The sequence below is a fragment of the Ambystoma mexicanum genome, chromosome 2p, assembly GCF_040938575.1.
Source record: "Ambystoma mexicanum isolate Mex_15411 chromosome 2p, UKY_AmexF1_1, whole genome shotgun sequence".
Classification (NCBI taxonomy): Eukaryota; Metazoa; Chordata; class Amphibia; order Caudata; family Ambystomatidae; genus Ambystoma; species Ambystoma mexicanum.
Genome location: NC_090923.1, coordinates 500,857,411 through 500,881,713, shown reverse-complemented (window position 1 = coordinate 500,881,713; position 24,303 = coordinate 500,857,411). Strand labels below are relative to the sequence as shown.

Here is a 24,303-nt window from a genome sequence, read left to right as displayed (position 1 = left end):
CAAGTGTTTGGGGGGGTGTATTGTGTGTGGGAGGGGACATGGTGATGGGGTTTGTGGGGAGTGGGTGCAGGCCAGCAAGGAACGTAGTTTCACTACTTCTTTTCATACACTTCGACCACTGCCTCAAACTGGAAATACATTACAGATTCCTTTGTTCAACAGTTTTTAGACGATGCTGTTCATGAGTAACACGCATTACTAAGGATGCTTGACACGGTTTGGCACAGAGAGAATCTTCCTTGAAAAGGTTGACAGGCTCAAAACGCATGTCTGCTGTTCAGTGCAAAAACAGGTCTGTTTGTTTCCCTCTGGTCACACAGCTATCAGCAACAGCAACAGCTGAGGTCGCACTAGAAAACGGGCATCTGACAACATGCCACTCAAACAGAATGACCAGAGACAATTTCATTGTATAGGTCAGGTACAATAAGTACAGCTTGTAAATTAATACATCCCATGGAGAGAAGTCAGGGGTAGGCACACGCAACGTCAAGGAATTCAGTTTCATTTTGTGCAGTCATGTTGATACATAGAGCTTGAAAATCTCTTTGGATACTGTGGGCCTCATTACGACCCTGGCGCTAAGGGATTACCGGTACCGGTAAGGGTACCCGTACCGGTAATCCCTTAGCGCCTGATTACGAGGTCCCTTTGCGGGTTCCCGCAAAGGGACCTTGGTTCTAATTACGGTACCGCAATTTGCAGTACCGTAATTACCGCCTTCCCCATTCCCATTATGCTCTATTGGGCAAAAATGGGAATGGGGAAGGGCCATGGAGGAAGGGGGAATTACCGCCCCATCAACCTTGTAATGGGGTGGTAATTCCCCCTTTCTCCATGGCGGAGTCGGTAAGTTACCGGCATGGACCATGGTGCTAACAGCACCATGGTCTTCCGCCAGGGTCGTAATGAGGCCCTGTATCCAGGATTTTTGGATAAGTGGCTTCATAGTTCTGTCAGGACCCATCCAATACTATCACATATTGGTCATGGATCCGTCATTCGATGATTTTCGATGATTTAATGCAATAGGTTTATACTTAATGAGAATATGTTTTTTGCCCCCAAACAACCACTGTGTGTGTCTTTCTTTGTTAACTAATGGGGACGCCGAATGACATTTGTAATGGCATGCGCATGACAATGTATAGGGTAAAATAGAAGAAAGATGCAAAACAATCCATATTCTGCATGAGACTGTCAGAAGAAAACCAAACACTATAACAAGTTTAAACAGATGTAGTACAAACATAGTGGTGCATCTTACTAACTTAATAAATATATGCTTCTTATCAAGATTCCCACTATAAAACAATACAACTTGCTACCGATTGTAGTTATTCAGCAAGCATATTGAACATTACATGTGATTACAAAACATATGCAGATTATACATTAAAACTGCTGTCAAATGTCATTGAAGAAACCGCATACCTGAAGCTGCTACATCTGCAATAGGCCTATGTGTTACATGAGCCATGAATCCAACAATGGAGAAGATGACAAAGCCCGCAAACATACTTGTGCAGGAATTTATGCAGCACACAATTATAGAATCCCTATAGAGGAAGGAAACAAATAAATAAACATTAGACAATTAAAGGTGCATGTATTTTAAAGTAGTCTTAATTGCTTGAACAAACAAATGACACGTCTCATCAAATGATCAGTATTGTATACTGTATTCCTTTGAACGCTCAAGATCAGCAAGATTGTCTGCATTATTTTAAAACCCATTGTACAGTGAAGTATGTGTAAAGATGAGGTATAAACCTATTACACCAGTCTTTACATCTATTTGAATGCTCTTGGGAAGTTTTAAAGAGTGTAGCAGGTGAAGTGGGAGACAGGAGGGGAAACCAAACCGTTTACTCCCCACCCATCCCACTACACCTGCAAAACTTCTCTGTTTTGTGCCTGCATGAGATTTCCATTCATGAATAAAATGAATAGATTCCTATGGAATCCAGATGCATTTAGCACCTGCTTGAAGTAGGCGGATTCTATATGAATCCATTGTAAATGCCATCTGAAAAGTATTATTAGCAAGCAGCATTAACATCTTTTGAAAAACAGAATGTAATTGTACAGAGCACAGGCAATTCCTCCTGTTGTTAGCCTCCAGTTTAATCCTTTCAAACTCTGTTTTGTAAAATTTGAAAATTGCACGCAAGAGCCCCAACTGCACTTACATGCTAACACAGTTGGTCCACTACATAAAATGTTCACTTTGACCCAGTAAGAGTTTTTTCTAAGAGCCCTTAATGTGATCAAGTGGGGAACAATGCAACCACTTGTACACACCATCTCTTTTAGCTTGGCCGCCCTATTTCGGTTCAGTGCAGGCCAGTCACAAGAATTTGACACATGCAGTTAAACCACAGATTGTCTGTCATACAACTGATGAGAAAGTGCAGGGACCCCATCATCACATTGAGTTGAAAGGCTCATAGAATGGAGAGTAGTCAGTGACCTCACTCACCCTGCTGTGATCCATCAAGGCTGCAGAAAGAAGGTTACCAAGACAATACCAAACGAACATTTAAGTATTTCTCACCAATCATGCCTGGAAACTGTAGGCTCCATTCTCACTTGTCCAGACAAAGGGCATGGGTGTACCAGCTGAGTCCCTTTGTGGAAGTGTTTACCTATAATATGCAGTGTTAACCTTAATGTACACGCATAGCAATCTGGATGCAAGGGAATCCTTGTAAGGGATGGTAGATGTTTGGCCACTCATGCACAAGCAGTGTAGCTATGTTAGCTGCCATCTAGGTATTCTCCGTAGTGCTTGGCCAGATGTGGACAGAGTACCTGTTTGGTTCCTTCACAGACCATTCCTGAAGGGGGCCAAATGGGTGGCAATGCAATATACAGAACAATAACATAAATGTGGCCGGTTGCTGCCTTTTTTAATCAACACCTCATAGTTCTAACCTTAATTTACTTATTTTGTGCCCTGCCTATTTAACGTACACATAGCAGATGTCACAACTCCCCTATCCATTGCTTCCTTTGTACCCCCACATATAGGGGGGCTGGAAATATGTCTTGGGTAGCATACACAAATGATTTTTTATTAATCAACCAACTCCTATAGGTCTACAGCGTCATGAAAGTGAATAATCTAATGGTCAACCCCTAGAAATCTGTGATAATAATACTGAACAAAAAGAAATGGGGTATCTCTCTTAAATGGTCTATGTGCAATTGAAGACTACAAGTAAGATGGTCCATGGTTTATTTAAGTTATCCGATCGTATTGAAACATACTAAGGCGTTCTACAGAAATGACCTAAAAGATAAGATATGTATGTAATCCAGACAGATGAGAAGATTGGATGGTAAATATGGAAAATGCTCCTCATTGCCAGTGAGAAAGTTTTATCTGGCAAAAGTGGTTCCTAAACTCTGTTATGGCCTAGATTTGTTCCCATCTTGGATTTTACCGGAATTGTACTGTATGGAAGCGACACTATGGCGCTCTGCATTCTATTGCCTCCCCCAATGTGTGCCCCCTGTGCCATAGATATTAAATGGGCTTGCAATCAATACAAAGCATGTTTATTTGGCTTAGACTATCACTCTTCAGGAAATGCTACATCAGCCCAGAGAGAAGTATTTATGCTAAACTGAGCAGAGATGTGTGCAAGGGCTCATTAAAAATGGTTTTATCTATGAATTACATATAAACTGTATAAGGACTTTGGGGATTATAAAGTTATCGGGTGAAACTCTGCTTTCCATTCCAAAGAAAGCAAAGAAAATCGTTCAAAGGTGGGTTTGGGCAAACAACATTGATGAATTAATGAAATCTCGACTGTATTGCCACTTGATTTCAAGTCAAAAGAAGTGGGAAAGGCTGAGCACTATTTATGCTGCTTTCATAATCAAATTGTAAGAAGCACGTTTATGCGTTTTAGAATAAACGTTTTACTGACTCGCAAAATACAACTTATTTGTGATAGCTCTCTAAACTTTGATCCCATTTGTCTCTTTTGCAGAAGTAGTAAAGTGACTTAGACATTGCTACATTTGGTAATATATTGTCCAGAGTTAAGAATACAACACATTGGGCCTCATTAGGACCCTGGCGGTAGAGTGATAACTCTACCGCCACACTACAAGTTCCTCCTGGTCAGACCAGATGTGCAGAGCGGCGCCCGCAAGCAGAACAGGATGGTAGCAATGGTACCGTTATGAACAGTACTGCTGCTACCATCCTCCCCATTCCCATTGAGCCCTATTGGGGCTCAAATGGGAATGGGGACGTACCGGCTTCGGGTCCCGCAAAAGGGAATTACTGGGCCCTCCAAGGTCGGAGTCGGAACCCGAGTTTGGGAGTAGCCATGCCCTTATTAAGGGCATGGCTACCTCCAAAATCGTAATGAGGCCCATTGAGTTATTTAGTAAATTTGTTAATGTTGCAGGTTGGGTCCTCGTAGAAAACTTATGGTTACAGATATTGCATGGTAAATCGAACGCACTAAAACTGACTGTACTGAGATTCTTAACAGATGTTTGTAAACTGTTCTAAAACTCAAAATGAGTCCTTGTAATGCGGATAAACAGAGGATAAGATGTATGTTTTAAGGAATTTAGTTGTTGTCATTGTAAATCTTGCTGTTGTTTTAATATTTACTTTAACCAAACTGATGAAATTGATGAAATTGAGACTCTAGCCGTAATGGAAATTGGATATGCCATGAAAATTGAAATTGTTTGGATAAATTGTGTATTTATTTGCACTATGTATTTAATGGAGGACATTGAATTGGTTTTCTTTATTATGATTTTATGCAAATGAAATTGTTTTCTACTGTTTGTATTTTTTATCTTTTTGTAAAGGTTTATATAAATCAAAATAAATAATAATAAATATAATTAATTTACTTTGCACATTGATTTGCACTTTCTTGGTTTCTGCATATGACTGTGTTCCATCAAAACTGCCTGTCCTGCTCAAGCATTCTAAAGTCACACTAGAATTTTGGGGGGGTTTGGGAAAAGGTTTGATTTGATGCCTAGTAGACTGAATTTGAAATGTATGGAATCATGAACTCGGTCAAAGCATCTGCCTACCCATAGAGACACCTGCATTTCTACAATTAAGCAATTATGTCACACTTTCATAATTCATACTGATACTGAGGGGTAATTATTGAGAGCTAATGTTCTCCTTTGCCATAGGTTAGGCAAGGTCATTATCCTTAGTGATAGGAAACTCCACCCAAGGTCTATAAGTTGTTAAATACACAGTTGAACTAGCAATTAATGTTTTGGTGGTGTAATAAATAACGTGCATTTGAGAAACTCAGTAAATAAAATGTGATTTTATTTGCAATATTTAAATAACACTTGTCCTAGCAAGTGACGCATTTCAATTGCAAACTCGGTTAAACTGGAGAGAGTACTTTAGGGGTCTTGTAAAAGTAAACAGTGGGCCTCATTACGACTATGGCGATAGCCGTGCCGGTAATTAGTGGAACGACTGCTGCCGGAGTCGTTTTTTATCCAGCACCCTGCAATGGGCAATTACTGGGGCATTCCGACCCTGCCGGACCCGGTAATTACCCATTGCCTGGTGCTGGTAATTGTCAGTCCCCATTCCCATTTGAGATCCCATAGGGCTCAATGGGAATGGGGAGCATGGTAGCACCGGCATGTTAATAACGGTGCTGGTGCTACCGTCAAGTTCTACTTGTGGGTGCTGGTATGGCCACCAGGACAGAGCTGGCAGCCATAATGGCACCCGCAAGCAGACCTCGTAGTTTGCCTGTCCGGGAACTTTGGTACCAGCAAGCTTACCGGTACTGTAGTTCCCGGACCGGCAAACCTGTAATGAACCCCAGTATCTCTATGAAACAGGCCCTTCTAGAGAGGAAGTGTATTGTTGAGATCTTGCCAGCAAAGTACATTATTGTTTCCATGTCTGCTTTTGAAGTCAGAATGTTTAGAATGCAAACCAGTGAAAGCCTCACAGCTAACATTGTTTGAGAAATATTAGCCACAAGAATCAGACATACAAGAATAACATGAAGACATAAGGGAGCGACTCTTGGGCAAACCGGCATCCTTTCTTCACAATCATGATACCGTCAACTCAACTGAGAAGATAATTTAGGATTTATAGATCAGCAGTCCTGAAGGCTGAGATGAGATGCTTCATGAATAGGATAGACAGTGCTCTTGATTTGTCTAATAAAGTTTTCTGTCGGTAAAGAACTGAGCAATCCTCCATTGTCTACTACTATCTTGGTTAAATGACCTGATTTGGTAACCTTTCCCATTCTGCTTGTTTCATTTCCCCATTACTTGATATGGTATGTGTACTGAAACCAGAAGATCACCTTTCTTATGAAATTGCTTGATTTCCTTGTCTATCCTCTTTTGACCACATTTCTGGAGAAATCCTTTTTCTTTCACTCATCTATATCTGGGTTTCAACTGGGTCATGATACAGAAGGCATCCTGGTCGCTCTGATGGATTATCTCGCGCACACTGCTGCAAAACATTGATTCTACAACCTTAATTGCTCCTACCAATGATCCAATAAACTTTTGATTTGCTCTATTTAGAGTCTAATCTTAATTATCAAGTTGAAACCTGTAATAAGATCTGAAACTATCAAACCTATAGCCCGTTTAAGGCTTTGAAAGGGCAGCTCCAATTCTAACTGACAACACTTGTTAGCACCGGAATTACTGAAACCTTATTCTGAACCTAGGAAACTCTGGCATAGGTGGCAGGGAAATAAGTCTGCTGTCAATCATGACATTCTAAAATCAAGTAGAAAGAAATAGAAACCTGAAATTGGGTCAGCTAAGAAGTGTTGTGTAGCTATATTTCAAGAATTATAGTATTTAGAAAATAAAGCACTTCCCATGTCTTCTAAACCTGCTGCTTTTGAATGTCTTCAGGAAATTCATCATTCCATGAATAATAAAATCAACAAATATACCACTGAATACTTGGTAAGAGTGTTACTGCACAGACTATTGTGTCAGGTGCCATTAATGATTCACTACCTTCTCTTAATTTTGAATTTGTTGAAGTCTCCCCAGAACAAGGTTTTTCTGTAGTTTGGTGTGGGCGACCCACCTCTTTCCCTAGTCACATACCCTGTGTTTATGATTCAAGAGTCTGTTGATTCCAGCCTACCCTCTTGCAACCTCAGGATACTAAACTGGGTCAAGATGCTGGGTTCCAATTTTGATTTGGTTCTATATTTCCTTTCAGAGATCCACTAGACCATGACTAGTACTTCCTATTTTGTGAGATTATTTAAACAGATCTGTTCTTGTCTCAATCCCCAATCACGTGATGGTTGTTTCCCTAGCTATAATTGGCTAAAAGTTGGATTACCGCAATACACGTCATGTTGAACTTTCTAAATCCCTTTGTCATAAGCTACTGGCTGTACAGAACAATATTGTGTTTTGAATATTCCTTATTGTGCACATATAACCCCAGACTGATGCATTCTTCATTGGCTGGCCTTTACAGCTAGAAATTCCTTTATAGTAGCCGGATATGTGCGTAAGTGCATCTATAGTAATTATCCTACATTCCTTGTGAATAGAATGGCTTATTAGTCTACAAGTTGGCCACATCTCACACCCATAGGCACTAGAGTTTGGTTACACTAGGCTGTGGTCCCCATTTGTATGATTTTCAAAAAGCATTAAAAACCCACCAGTTTCAACTCCATCCGTCTTGTTAACAGTGGAGATTGTTTTTATGGTTTCTTAAGCTTTTGAAGCACTCCCATGCCTATGGCTTTAAGCACTTTCTAAATATCTATGAAGATTAAAATAAACCTGATGAACTGTGGACCGCCGTCCCAAAGGACCTTACTGTGACTAACTATTACCTCAAGTTTAGAAAGAAAGTGAAAGCCTGGTGTAAGGGTCAGGCATTTTAGATGATCAGGGAGCTTTTCTATCCTTAGGAATCAGAAATAGATAGTTTTAGAGTTGGTTATTTGGTATGAATTTTAAAACGTTTTTAGTATGAGGGTTTTGGTGTTTGAACTACGGGACAAGTAACATGTTTTTATTTGTTATTGTGTTAATTGTGTGTATGTTTTTATATTACAATTTTATATATGTTGTTTATTGTGATGCTGATGCTTTTTAGCCATGTCCACATTATATAAACATTTTTAATAAATAAATAAACATGAGCACCATTTTGTTCCTGTATCATTGTGTAGTTTGGCCAGCTATGTTCTCATCCCATTGACAAATGTAAATACATCTGGGTCAAAATGTGAATAACTAAAGCAACTTTTTCTTTCTGATCCCATGTATCACCATTGCCTCAAGACAACACTTCCTCTTTTCAAACACAATAGTAAGGGATTTCTGAAAATTGACAATTAGACCCTTAGATTTCATATAATTTGTACACAAGGCCCCATGTATCTTTAATGTTGTGGGCATTCTAACTATTAACACAGCATTCTCTGCCTGGCTCAAAAAAGGGATATGCTTATTACCTATCTTACAATCATTGGGTGTGCACCGACTTAACGCATGTGACAAGTAGTTTGTAAATAAGTTAAATAGGGTAGGTGCAGGAGACAACTTTGCCTTGCACCTTCCTACTGTTAGAATCTTCTGTTAACTTCCCCAACCTTAACCCTGCAACATTGTCACTGTGTTGCTCCACCAGGATGCATAAGAGTTCATTGATAATGTCTAAACCTTTCAAAGAATCCCAGTGCTGTGCATGGATAACATGGGCAAAGCGTGCTGTAAGATAAACGAAGGAAATATTAGTATTCCATTGAAAAACATATTGTTATATGTGTGTATATTTAAGCCCTGGTAAATTTAGCCCAAATTCCTACGGCGGTCAAATTGAGAGTCACAAAGTATGTAATTTTCCTTCATTGTCAAAAACGTTTAATGACCCCGGGAGGAGAGTTTTCCCAAAAATGTTATTGACCATGGGAGGAGAGTTATCAGTGTATAGGTCTCATGCAGGCACCTGTTACCATTTTTATAAAGAGGTACTATTACAGACCTGAATATGGGCTATTATTAGGCAGGCAGTATGTACTGCCAGAAGGGCCCAGAAACTATGTTTGTATCTGGATCAGAAGGATACCCGTCTGCCCCTGGCGCTTTACAGCAAAGCTGAATTGCAAAGACCTTCTCCACATATTCCCTGGTAAAGATCAAAGATCTGCAGAGATAGTGCACTTTGTAGGTTAACAGCTGGATCAGTGAAATGTTGTTCAGTTGTGTAAAAGGACATAACAATAGATACCCATTGGTCCACTTGGATATTTGATTTTATAGTATTATTCTTGCCCTTTGATGGCTAAACCTCGTCACTATACCCCAATCTTTACAAACATCCCTAAACGTTGCTATCTTCCAAAACTCTGTGTACACCCTAACTCTGTTTGCTAACTTTAAACTTATTTTTGTACTTAGCCTTAGCAGATGTATGCCAGCTGTGTTTTAGGAAACGTTCTTTGAATGGACAGAACAACTCTCCATCTTTTCTTTACAACATTTATCAAACCAACAAGCCATTTTGTTTTACTTTTTAACTGATTTTATTGCCAATCTTTGGCCCATCACCAAGTCAATTCTTTAAATGCCTCCACTTTACCAGTATCTGAAATATTGGATTTGAGGCATTGTGCTCGGCACCTGTAACTCTTTGTTAATTGACCTTTCTGCAGTAATCCCATTTAATGTATTTACCATTGATTGACATTACCCCATTATCTAAGTTACAACCAAGGTATTTTACTAAGCTCCAATGTTCAGTTTGGAATAAGTTTTAATCAATAATACTGTATGCCCATCAGTGTTGAAAGTGAACCTTGGTGGGTTTTTTAGGAGAACATTGTATTTAGCTGCTCTATAGCCAAATTGGACTCATAGATTTCTAAATCACACATAAAATGATCTACACAATATACAGAATTGATGCCATTCAACATTTCTTCCTGGTTTTCTGTTGTAACTATTTACCCCCTCCCCCCGTCCCCCTGCCCATATATTATGTGCAAGTCCTGTTCTAATATCATGGGAATACTATTCCCCAGAATACCCCTAGAGATTTCACGAGCCATAATAAATATATTACTCAATGTATTAGTCTGCAACTTTGTTGATATTGATATTTATATTTTATTTATATTGCACTCGTACACAATATGCTCTATTAATTTTAATCTAGCTATTTACAATACTACTTTTTAAAATTGTCTAAATCTATCTTTTTCATTTGCAATTCTAGTTCTAAGGTGATTGACAATTAAATGCTCTCTAGGGGCACCCTTTCTTCTTTACTCTTGCAGCAGGGGTCTAGGCTGTAACCTATCCCTGTAACTCAATCTGTTGCACAATTCATGTTTCTTGAGATACCAAAACAACAATACACTTCAGCCATTCTTGATTCAGTTCTTTTGACTGCATACCTGAAATATTCCATGATGATATATTAATAGTTTTCTTCCCTCATTCTGATTTGTTATTATATATGTTATCATCTTGTGACTGAACTCTGTATTAAATGCCAGTGCTCCTCCCTTCACCAACAGAAAAAAAGGAATGTCCCCTTGATTCAATTTTGCATTTTTCACCTCCTACCTGCTTTCAGCCTTTATCCCCAGTTTTAAATCCACCTTTGTCCTTCTATGCATGGATATATAAACGTCTCTAATAGTAAGGCAGTGAGTTTGGTGTCATTTTATCCATCTATAGTGTTTGGCCATAATTATGTCCTTGTGCATTAGCCAGTGTAATTTACAAGTGGAAGTCACCATGTTTAATGTGCTTCCCACCAGATAGAGTATAAGCTCAGTTGTATTACTCACCAAGGGGGTGCATTACACAGGACAATCACAGGTTCTGTTAGGGTGTGGTAAGTGTAACCAAAATGTACTTGCCCCACCTACAACAACAGAGCTTACTTTGCTTAAGAATTCTCCAGGGGGTCACCGGAGGCTGCTGCTCAGCCAACCAAGCTTCTCTGAAATCACTTTCCCTAGAAATTCCCAGAACCCTTCTTAGAAAAGGTAGATTACTCAGTAGCTATAGCTCTTCTTTGCTATACACTGCACCCTTTTATAAATGTACCACAAAACTGGCCTCAGTATTATTAGTTGCTAGCTCCTAATTGAGGCCTTACCCAACTAAGCTTCAATCCTTCTTAACTGTTCACTAATGTGCATATAAGAGGACACTGCAAATGCTAATAGTTTTCCCAGCAAATATTCTGGATATATTTCTTTCAGGAGCCTACCTTTAATTTCCTTGTTTTTAATTAGAATGTCCATTATTTTGTAATCTTTGCCTTTAAGGTTATATTGGTGCCAATAAGGTGTAGAATCTTCTGATTCTGCTGATCCTTTCAGCCCTAGGAACCATTAGGATGCCACTTTCCTAATGGGTCGCTAGCCACTACTTACTTACCTTGCTCACCACTGCACGCACGTGGTTTTTCTGCCCATACAATTTCATTTTCTAACCCCCCCCACACTGTCAATATTTCCTCAAAATAAACTTTCAATATTCCAGTCTGGATTCCGTGTTGTTTGTGCCTCCTCCTCATCCTTCTCATTGGCAGTTGCCTTCCATTTTCACTTTCACAATACCTTGAAACAATATTAAAACAAATATATACTGATGAAATTAGAAAATAAATGGTATAACTTATTTAATGCATTTCAACATGATTGAAATACAGTTGAAAACTCAAATTAATTATATTAATGTTATCCTAAAGAAACAATTAAACTTGATTAATATAAAAAGAGATTCATCAAACTTTCTCAGTAAACTACTGCTGGGTGCACTATGCACTATTTGGTGGATGTGTTTGTGCGTAATAGCACATTAACATAAGCAATGGACATGCACAAGAAAGACTAGCAGCTCATATACTAAAACAAATCAAAAATATGTTGTGAATTCAAGTTAGAAGTTAGTTATTACATGGCCTGCGGTAGCTGCCATGTAGTTATGGTTAAGTTGCTAATCCCATAGGAAGAGCACTTTTTGAGCGGCTGATAACTTTGCTCCCCCTGGACGAATCCTCACCAAACTTTGCAAAAAAAGTATATGGCCCACTCTGAATTATTTTGCAGAGCTTGGTGAGGTTTGGCCCGGGGGGAGGGGCAAAGTTATAGAGGGGGCCCAAAATGTCTTTTTTTCCCATAGACATAATGGGAAAAAAATGTTTGCTCAGGCCTACAGCCCAAACCGCTGGACAGATTTTCACCAAATTTGCGGCAGGAGTGGCGACTTGGTCCCGAAAGCGTGCTTTTCTTAATTTGGTGTAAATCTGTCCAATAGTTTTTTTTTTGAATGACCAAAATGTAAGGCAAAAAAATGAGTGATAGCTACGTCCGCTCCGCGGAAACACTTCCCTGTTTGCTCCGCGTACAGGGCACCGATTGGCTAATAGACTTTCATCATGTCCACGGACACACAACGTGTTCGCTGATTGGTTGGCGTAAAGCATGAGGTTAGTCAGATTTTTGGAAATGCCCGCCAGCTTTGATTCGCAGTTAAAACAGATTAAGAAACACAACATTGCACTTGTCAAATTTATCAAATAATCTCTGGGGGGTGAGGGGTGATGATGATGGGATGGAATATGGCTGCAAGAAGCAAACAAACGGGTGGTTATCACCACGAAAGTCCGCAAACCGTTCGGATGTTCGCGAACAGTCCTGAGAAGTTCAGGGACACTTCAGATGTTTGGGGACAGTTTTTGGATGGCATATAACTTTGGCACCACTCAATGAAACCGCATGCAATTTTGTAATTTTATTCCCGTCCTGATTCCGAACGTGTTTGCAAAGTTTGTTGGGATTCTGTCAAGAAGGGGCAATATAATGTAAAGGCATATAAATTAGGTGCCATTTGACGAATGTACACTTAATTTGGCAAACTGATAATAGAACTAGATATTATTGTTGTTACAAAGTTTGGTGGGATTTTGTCAAGAGGGGGCAAAATTAGAGGGGGGTTCCAATATGATGTAAAGGTTTATAAATGAGGAGCAATTTGAAAAATCTACACTTATTTTGGCAAACTGATAATAGATCTAGATATAAATGTTTTTACGAAGTTTGGTGGGATTTTGTCAAGAGGAGGCAAAATTAGAGAGGGGTCCCAAATATTGTGAAGGCTTATAAATGTGTTGCCATTTGAAAAAATCTACACAAAGATTTGCAAAAAGATTATAGATCTAGATATAAATGTTTTTTTTCGTAAAGTGTGAATGTATTTTGTTTTTTGACAAATGTCATAATGTAGGTACAAAAAATATTGATTTACCTTTGTTGGCTGGGGTGTAGCCTGTGGCCATGGGCAGTGGTCAGATTGTCCGGGTCTTGGAAAAAGGTCATGATCCAGACAATCAGGCTCCTGGCCATGACCATGAGGGACAACACATGGGGTTAAAGTGGCCATGTCCACCTGGGACTAGCTTTATGGTAAAGTGTTTGTGGTAATAGGGTCATAGGTTCTCGCTCGCCTTCTGCAGGCTGCCATGGAAAGAGAAGAGGGGCCCTGAACGGAACCCCGCCTTCCCTTTCCATGGCAGCCATCTTGGAAAAGGATTTTCCTTCCTACACCTGTGTTGGAAGAAAAATCCTTTTTTTAGCACCCCGGGTTCCCACTTTGGAGATCAGAGAGTGATCGACAGTGTCAAAGGCTGAGGCCAGGTCAAGGAGAATTAGGATAGAGGATAGGTTGGATTGCTTAGACATTCATGAGAGCAGAGTCTGTGGATTGACACTGGCGGTAACTTGGGTGTAGGAGGTCTCAAAGGTTGTGGATGTCTAATGTCTAAGGAATGTGTGAGACAGTTAAACACAAGCCTTTAGAGCACTTAAAAGTAGTGTGGAAGGAGAGACAAAGGTCAAAGGTTTGATTGCAGATTTGTTTCAGCACCTTGATTTTTTTAGGAGCGAGATGACCCTGGCTGATTTAAAGAAAAGAGGGAAAGCAAGAGGAGGGCAGGTTGAAGAGTTAACTAAGGTGGCAGGCCACTAAAGGGGCAGTAGGCTTGACTAGCTAAGGAGCAAGAGGGTCTGATGGGGGCACAAGAGGGGTTAGCCTTCATCAGTATAGATAGGACTTCTACAACATTAGTGTTACAAAAGTGGGAGACAGAAGCAGAGGATGTTGGTAGAATAGGAGGAGTGTCGCATGTAGGAGGATGGAGTGTGAAGAAGGTCAGGAGAGTGCCTCTAAAGTGGGACATTTTTGCAGAAAAACATTCAGATAGATCATTAGCTGTGAGAGACTCGAGGTAACAGCCCTAGGTGAAGGAGGAGTAAGGATAGAGTTTAGGGTAACCTGTAGCTGGCGAGGATGGTTGGAGTGAGAGTCAATGAGGGTGCAGTAGAAATCTATCAAGATAGGACTTGAGAGAGTTCAGGGCAGAGAGGTAGAGTTTCAGGTCCTCATGTGAGTGGGTATTCTTCCCTTTGCACAGCACCTGACACAGGTCTGTGCAGAGACAGTGTATGCATGCAGTGACCCCTGGTTGAGGCTCCTGAGAATTAGGGGTGAAAGTTAGCAGTAGGAATTGATAAGAGAATAAGTCATGTAGTAGTGATTGGAACCTGGAGAATGGAGTGTTTGTGGAAGAGACATCAAGTGTGAAGGGGGAGAGTGAGAACGCTAGGTCCAAGAGACCAGGAGGAATGGCATCAGGTTCCAGGCCATAGGCCCCTGGTCATCCTGAAGAAAATAATCCAACAAAGAAAGAATACTAAACAACCACACTCAGGTCCCTTATACATGATTTGTATGAATTATACAATAAACCAGGAGCCTCCATGACTGCATGCCACTGGGCCACAGCTGGAACAGAGGGAAGCAGTGGAACGTACAACATCAAGAAACACTTACCAAGGTGAGCAACACCCAACTTATTCGAAGCAGCTGTGACACGCTTCTTTCCAGAGCTCAGTTAGTTTATAATAATATTCAGTAATAGTGACAACACTAATCTACAAAGCCCTAACTGTTGTTATTGTCTCAACCTTGTGTAAAGTCTCAGTGGCAGGTCATATTTGTACTTCCAGACCCAAGCATCCAAGCACCCTGCAGCCCAGACAGTACAAACTGCTTTGGCTCTGCCTTGCACTTTTGAAGACGCTAAGGATTTCAACGGTCCTGCCCTAAATCTGGTGGGAAGAGGCCTGGTCTTTCTTGTTACTTCAGAGACTGCCTCTGTCTTCTTCTGAGCTTTGGAGGATGATGATGATGATTTTAAAGGTCCCACCGTTATTCAGCATCTTGCGTGTAGAGACTGCCTCTGCTCTGCTGTGGTTATATTAACTTCATTTTACATTCATTCCACAGTTATGTTGTCCTTCTTATTCACATGCATGTCTATTTTATTGTCAATTTACACAAATTGCCCTATTCAGAAGAATGGCCCATGTTATGGGTGTCATAGCTGAATTATACTCTAGTTTTTCTCGTGATATAATAATTAGGCTTTTTTTATATAGCGCTACAAACCCTCAGGTATATGAGCGCTGCTTATTATTACCCACGGTGTGTGGTGCTCATTTATCGACCTCGGAAGGATGAAAGGCTGAGTTTGGCCCCGCCGGGATTCGAACCTGCGTTAACAGGCTCTGCACGGGTGTCAAAGCGGGCGCTCTACTCGCTGTGCCACTTGACCGGCTGTCAAGTGGCACAGCGAGTAGAGCGAGTATAAAGGCAATCTTATAATAGGCAATGTTGTGCCTGGTTTACTCATTCATTTTGAGGTGCATTATTAGCTGATCTAATATGTCCAGCTCCTCCTGATCTGGACTGTGTATTGGTGATGATCAATGGGACGGTATATAGAAGAGACATGCTAACATTTTGTAGATGTTGATTGTGAATTTCCATGCAAATATTCAGGAACTTTGTTATTGTGATATTGTTGAAACAATACAAACTCTGCAGTTGTATAATCTGTTTGTATGCTAGCATTGGAAAGCCATACTTATTGCTTTAGTTTCGACAGTTTGACCAATTAATACAAAACAAAGAACGACTTTTCTTTAGGAAATATTACACCAATTACTTTTTTGCAAATTCTCCTGCAAAAAAACATTGCTCATCACAGGAAGATAGTGTATACTGCACTGCTGGGTTTTTATTTCCTAAACATTGTGGTATTATGTTTGACACCACAAATTCATTTGCTCCTTCGTGTTGACTGGCTAAATTGTAAAATTTATATTTTTTGACATTGCCTTTTTAGGTTTGGAAAACAATATTTGATTTGTGTGACCCCAAATGTAATTGTAATAATGGTCTTTTTATGCTGCTCATGTTATGTTAATTGGAAAAAAAAATCTTAGTCAATTTTAATTGAATTAACTAATCTGTGGAAATGTGGTGATAGAGATTTTAATGATGAACATCTTTTTTCAATCAATCTGTCCTTATTTCAATGATCTATTCGAGATCAACACAATTGCATTTTTTAGCCTTATTGCCCTTGATTGTAGGCAACAAAGAGCCCTAAGGAAGATTCATGCCCTTGGGAACTTGAAGTCTCTTGAAGAGAAACCTGGGGAAAGAAGTTGTCCCCTAGTACTGTGAACGTTATCCTTAAGAGAAACCTGGGGAAGGGAGTTGTCACCTGGAACTGTGACCTTTAATAAATTGGAAACTTTTGTGTTGGAGTTATGCTTTTTATTTGAACTTGAACGTTTGGGCACTCACCAGGCCCGAGACATTGTCCTTCACATACTGGAGTTGTTTTTTAGAATATGAGGGCAAGAATAGGATAACGTACACAGTACATTTTGTTTTGGACACTTAGACAATGGACAGACCTTTAGTTTTGGTTGAGGTAGGGAAAAACCTCGTAGAGTAGGGATAGTGAGGCCTTTCCCAACCACTTTTATTTTGCCATAACTATGAGCTCACTGTGTCTGTGACTCATTCCTGGCTCCTTACATTACTTACACTTACACACTAGCTGCACACAGCAGCAAGGATTGGCAACATTCTCGCAGCATATAGAAATGAGCAAATTCACCTTATATTCCGCTTTTGGTTTTGTGGAAAAAAACGACTTGGCATGACAATTTGTCCTTGCATGAAGACAAATATTTCCTGTTTCTCCTGGCTAAAATTGATGTTTTTGCAGACATTTTTGACAGGAGATTGCTGTGCAATTGCACAATTACAGGTGATTCATTGCGGCATAGGCACATTTCAGTGGGGGCATAATTGGACAAAATAGGTGGAAAAGATTTGTGCAATTACACTCACACTTAACCAACACATCACGTGCAAATTCATCACATTTACGCCTCTCACACTCCCTCTCTCTTTCTCGACCACTCTAACTCTCATTCTCCAGGCTTTACTTTCTATTTGTCTCTCTTCTCTCTGTAATTGTGCATCTCTCTCTCTCTGTCGTCCCCGCCCCTCTCTCTCTCACTTTCACTCTTTTCCTCTGTCTCAGTGATTGAGGTTCACATTCCCAGTGCACATTTGCTAGAGGTAGGTGACCAGCAGTGAAAAAACAAAAACAGCAATCTTGAATGGGGAGGCTGTTGCGTTATTATAAGATTAAAAGTAGAATGAGCAATTATGACAGTGGAATCCTACAAGGTGTGGTGGGGAAACGCTATGTGGCTTGTGCTGAGTCTCTGACAGACATTGTGTCGGAGCAGAGAGTCAAGATAATGTCTACAATTGTGTTCGTTATTTTCTATATTTTATAAATTAATAGGTTTTGTGCATGCGGTACACTGTCTTTGTGCTCACAGAAGAAAAAGATCATTGTTGTTCATTTGAGCACACCCCCCCACCCCTAAAAAGAAAGAAGGGAGGCACAATGTTGTGTATTCGCTGGAAACGAAATTACTAAAAAGAGGCATATATATATATATATATATATATATATATATATGCGTAATTGTGTGTTTGTTTTCTTCAAGTGTCCACGTACTGAACAATAAAGGACTTTTAACACGAAGATGATGGCCAAACGTGATTCTTTGGATCCTAAATGGAGGAGTGCTGCTGTGAACCGCGCAATTGCAGTTCTTGTTTTCCATATATATATATATATATATATATATATATATATATATATATATATATATATATATGGGTACTAACATTGCAAGTTGCAATGTTTATAATTGTGCAAAGTATATTTGCAAATAGTGCTTCCAGTATACACAGTTATATTGATTTGAATGTTATCCTCAGTTTAGGTAGAAAAGAACATTATCAAAACCATGAATAACCACATACGTTCATTTCTGACGAAGGTTATGTTTCCAAGATTAACTATTTGCTAATTGTCTGTTGTACTCTTCTGAAATATCATTATGACAATGGGAAAGGGGAAAATAGTCCTAATGTGGTGTTCTGCCTGTTTTGCATAAAATCAAAAGTGCATTTTTGAAACACAAGAATTGTCATAGATCTATACAGTTGACATATATCTCTGTGATTAAATGGCTGCATGATTTAAAGTACATAATGCCCATTTGACATGATGCTCATTTATTTTTTCACAACTCTCATCATAATCTTAAAGAGTGTATAACTACAAACTATATGTGTCGATTCACACTCCATCAGGGTGTTGATGTACAGATACAAATACTGCAACATAGGATACTGTATTAAGAGCTTCTCAATTCCTCGGGTTTGATTGCTCCCAGAGTTTAGGGTAATGATCCCCCAGTTCCCTATACACAGACATCCTTCAAGAATTACATATAAAAGACATATAATCTTAATATAGAAAAATGTTTAAAAAACAACACTGTGAATGACGATATTCCAAATTGAGAGAAGGGGGACATTCTGGTACTATTGCCTAAGAATCATTAATGATCATTTATATGGGGCTTGCATGTATCCTGCACACATTTTATCAAAGGTATTTTTTGCTGCATTGCAAATTACTAATGCATTTTGCCCTTAAAATGCACTTGAATTAATGAAAGACTGCTTAAAATTAATCTTTACATTAGTAGGATGTTGTCTGTGATAGGGCTCTTGCTTGTTTAAAGCATGTGATTCATATTTATTGTTGGTTGGGGATGTATTAACGACATGTGTTCTGCTTTGCAAGGTCTTGACCCCACATTTTAAATTCATATTATTAGGCATGCTAAGGAAAATGTACAATGATTTTAAAATTTAAAATAGCAGGCAGTGCTTCTCTACAATCCCGGCCATAGATGTATTATAATCAACTACTATCTGCCTTTCATCCGTGCGTCCAATGCAAGGTTGGGATGAGCTCATATCACATACACCTTGCACTAGGACAGTGCATTTTCCTTGGCATATGGACTGGGACAATAACCACAATGTTTTGAAAATACATATTACTGCAGCATTAAATAATCCTAGCAATTCATGCCACATTTATGTATATATTTATTTATTCAGTTATTTATTGTGCATTTGTTACATCTCAAAGTTTGGCGAAAAAATGCGCTGCACTTATGAACACATTACGGGGGTCATTTTAAATAAGTTCTTGCATTCAGGGGGCTACCAACGTTAGCACGTGTTACATGTAGTTTGGTCCCCCTACAGGCAATTTTAAATGTTTATAAAGCATTGTGCAAAACTGAAGAGTAAAACTGGGTGGAAATGAGGTTACTCTTCATTTGTTGAAAAGGTAAACGTCTCCTGCAAATACTTGGCTGTGTTTACTAATGCATTGCTACAGAATCTGCCTGCTCAATTGCAGTTGCTGGTCTGATGTGGGTTACATAGAAACCCACTTGTTTTATACCTTCATAAATATTTCATGTAAAACACTGTGCTCTTCCAAGACGACGCAGGAAAGCGTATACACTATTCTAAGGCTAAATTTAGCTAAGATACAATATGGCTGTGTTGAATCTAATACAGCTTCATGTTTACACACATTAGGGTCCAGATTACAGAACCTTTGTGAGTACAATGTTGCAGGGTATAATCACAGGGCAAAAACTGCCCTAGTTAAAAAAAAAAGAATCACTTCGGACCAGAGCAAAGTTTGCCCTAGTGCTAATACCATTATGTTTTAGCACTAGGGCACAGTTTGCCCTGGTGTAAAAACACATTGAAAGTGCATGCAATTTTTCCCTAGCGCTTGTATCATGAACAATTGCTATTGTCATGGTGCACATGTTTTCTAATATGGTTAGATACATTTATTTTTTTTACTAGGAAAAACTTTCTGTAATCTGGCCTCAGTTGTTCTTTTAAAATATGGTATGCCTTTCGCTGAGCCTTCATTCGAAGGATCTCTAAAACATTCCCCAACCCCAGCATTGCATCCTCATAGGTTCTGCAAATTTGGGGACCGAAGATGGTTTTCATAGCCACATTGACAGTTTCCCAGAAAGGGTTGAAGAGCTGGTCATACCCACCAGATGCGCCCACATGTGACAACCTCTCTGTATCCCCACCAGCAAACTCTAGGCACTGTGGTATAATACCTGTGCGATTTCTCTGCGATTAGATGCCAATGCACAATTACTTTTATCCACATCGCTCGGATCTGGTGTGCCCTCCTAAGTGTTGGTATGCTCTGCCATAGCCTACTCCACTGTTCCTCCGGAATTGGGTGACCCAGGGAACTTTCCCATTGTTTAATGTATGTTCATTCCGTAAATGATGGGGGTTGGTAAATAGCCTGTAGTGTGCTGAAATCATCTGATGGTCTCCTGAGTTGGTTGGCAAATTATTTTCAAAGTCAGTGAGCTCCCTAGTCACAGCTTGCTTGCTCGCTGAAGTCATTAGCCAGTACCTTAATTGGGAGTACCTAAATCTTTCCCCCTCCCACAGCCCTAAGTGTTGTTAACATTGTTGGACCATATCTCTAATTTTCCGACAACCCGCATCCAGCAAATGTCCAAAGGCCCTTGGTTCCCCCCCCCCGCTGAAACTGGGAATTGCGGAACAGAGGCCTCCACGAGGAGGGAAAGGTCGTCAAGCCCACTCATTGCACTAAAGAGTCCCATATATCCCTTACCAGAGCAGTGATTTTACTTCAATACATGGTGCTCGGTCTCTCCGCCTTCGGGCACCACAGAACTTCCTCTAAGGGCCTGCCGATTACAGCTCTGTCCATCCTCTGCCATAACTTATGCTGGTTCCCCATGAACCACTCCCGTATTATCCTAACTTGAGCTGCTTGATAATAGAGGTTAATATTTGTGGTCCCCCATCCCATCTTTACTAGTGGACGCTGTTAGTGTTTTCAAGGTCACCTTCGGTTTCTTCCCATTCAAAATGAAGGTCCCCACCATCTTGTGCAAATCATTGAAAAATGTACGTGGAAACAACAGTGAAAGGGCTTGAAAATAGTATAACACCTAGGGGAGGATTACCATTTTAATAACATGTATCCTCCCTGTCCACAATATTGCTAGGGGCCCCCTTTCATACAGCCACTGCTTAATACTTTACAATAGCGCGGGGTAATTGGCCTGGTACACAAAGAGTCCAACAATTTAGTGATCTATACCTCATATATATAGGGGTATGCCTCATATTAGCCTGATGCTAGCATTTCTCTCCCCCTCTACCCCCGATAGAGCCATCAGTTCAGATTTATGGGGTTGATTTTTAAGCTTGCTACAGAGACGAATTCCCTCAGTTCTGTGGTTAACGTCAGCAACAATCTATCTGGGTCGATGATCCTGAGAAGCATATCATCCATGAAGGCCACCACTTTGTGATTTTCGCCTCCGAAAAAGATTCCCTTGATGTCCCTCTCAGCACCAGCAATGGCTCCAAATGTATTGCATACGAAATCGGAGACAACAGGCATCCCTGCTTAGTACCCCAAGAAACCTTAATCCCCTGTGAAAGATGGCCATTGATGGCCAACCGCCATGTAGTCAATTGATAATTGGCCCGGACCAGCTGCATAAATCGCCACTCGAACCCCATGACCTCCACTGTGTGAAATAAAAAGGACCACTCAACACTGTCAAATGCCTTTTCGTCATCTGGGTTGAGTACCATCGAAGGAGCCACCGTTGTATTGATCTTCTCTGTTAAATGGCATAGCTGTCTCGTATTATCGAGTGTTAGCATCCTCTTGATGAATTCAATTGATCAGGATCAACCAAGATGGGAAGTATCTTTCCAGTCTAGTTGCTAATATTTTGGTGAACATTTTGCATCTAAATGAATTAGGGCTATTGGCCGATAGGACCCACATTGCGTTTTGTCCTTATTGGATTTAGGGAACAACACGACTTTTGCCTCCTCTATGGTTTGGATAATACATCCTGAAACCTCAAAGGAATTGAAGAGGGAAGCCAGCGCCAGGACTAACATTTCTTTAAATGTTTTGCAAAAAATCACCGGAAAGCCATCTTGACCCAGGTCTTTATTTACTGGCAGGGACAAGACCACCGCCCTTACTTTCTGCAGTGTGATTTCACTCTCCAGCCCCTCCGACTCCCCTTTCATGATACTTTTTAAAAGACAGTGCTTGAGGTTGGCCTCTTGATGTTCCTTGCTTGGGGAGTTTGAGGAATTAAGCGCTAGTAGAATTCTGTAAATGTCTGCACAATGTCCTCCTTTGAGAAGCTAATGGTCCCCTGTTCTATTTTAATTTGGAGCATCATCCTAGATGCTTCTTCCTTCCTCACCTGCCGTGCCAGCATACTACATTGTTTGCTTTTATCTAATACCGTTGCTGCATGTACAATAAGGATTTTTTGGCTCGGCTGGTCTGAGGTACCTGAGGGCCACCCCCACGTCCCTTTCCATTCTGGTCATTATCCCCTTTAATTGTGATGCTAAGTCAGCCCGGAGCTTCGTAAGTTGTTTCTCCCTTTGTGCACAATAAATTAACCTTGCATGGTTGTTTTAAAGGTATCCCAAACCCTATGTTCCTGCACTTCTGGGCTCCTATTTCTTTTGAAGCATTCCTCAATTTGGCCACGCATCTCCTCACATATCACTGTGTCACTAAGTAGTTGGTCAGGGAATTTTCATTGCCATAATCAAGACCTTCTCCTCTCCTAATGTTCATGATTGTATGGGGGCATGGTCAGATATAGTTATTACCCCAAGTCCAATAATGTGCTTGACGCCCATATATATTTAATCCTTAAGAAGGACCAATGTGCATGGGAGTACAATGTGTACCCCATTAATTCCTTTTGAATCTCCTTCCAGGAGTCTACTTAGGCTAACTGGGCCATTCCTGCCCCTCAATTTCACAGTTGGGTCCCCTTGCACTGGGAAAATATTTGCGTACCTATCTGCTTAGTGGGTCCCATGCTATTTTGAAATCCCCGGTTACTATTAACTGTCCTATGCAAACCTTTCTAGCTTCGTCAACATAGCCCACAGAAAACCATCCTGCCTTATGTTTGGTGCATATAATGACACCATCATATTCTGTTCCCTCCCCCATCAGATTGGTGCAAAGATGTATCTGCCTTCCCTTTCCACCTCCATTGCTATGATGTGAAATCCTGACAGCTCCTTGAAGGCTATAATGACCTCTCCCATTTCCCCCCGGGCATTAGATTGTAAAATATGGGGGTACCCCTTTAGTCTCACTTTATGTTTGTGTCTCTTACATATGTGGGTCTCTTGTAGTGTCACTATTTCTGTCTGGGAGTTTAGCCCCTGGATATTCAGAGATAGCAATAGAAACATGTGATTATCAACCATGACCAACCTGCTGCAACACTTCATTTGTATCCTGCTGTCCCCCCACCTATCTTTCCCAACTCCCCCATTACCTCACCAACTCCTCCCCTCCTCCCCAACGATCTCCAGACAGACCCAACCCATCTACCCCCAATCCATGTAACAAGCCATGGGGGCTGAGTCTCGCTAACCACCAGGAGAAAACCTGTGTGGGTCTACTGGGACCAGTAAACTAAGCAAAATCCCAAGTGCAGAAACTTCTCGGTCCTCCTACCCCCAGCACCTACCTCTCACAGCTCCCCCCAGCAGATAACCCCCATCTCGCCAGTTTCTTTTAACCTCCCCCGGAGAAAGGGGGTGCTCTTGCCCTCCCTCTAGAGTGACTTTCTTTGTCACTCATTTGTCCGGGCCATCTTCTTGTGGCCTGTCTCTGGGCCCTTCCTCCAATCCTACAACTTCCTCTTAGCATACTCCTGCAATGGACTTGGATCTTGTTATATAACCACACCTTTCCGCCAAGCTCATGATCCACAGCCTTTCCTCACATGTGGTGATGCAGTGCTGTTTACTGTCCCACTGAAACAGTAAACCAAAGGGAAAGGTCAATTCATATTTCACTTGTGCCCATGCCAGAGCCATGATAACTGG

The 24,303-nt window shown here is 40.5% G+C and overlaps 1 protein-coding gene across 1 annotated transcript in view; it reads right to left on the bottom strand.

Annotated features, from left to right (window-relative positions):
- The window catches only part of SLC6A1 (solute carrier family 6 member 1), a 733,048-nt gene that overhangs the window by 224,023 nt on the left and 484,722 nt on the right, over positions 1–24,303 (bottom strand). Inside the window, exon 9 of the mRNA XM_069643915.1 lies at positions 1,435–1,559. Coding sequence (XP_069500016.1) covers positions 1,435–1,559 — 125 coding nt within the window. The remainder of the gene's footprint in view (positions 1–1,434; positions 1,560–24,303) is intronic.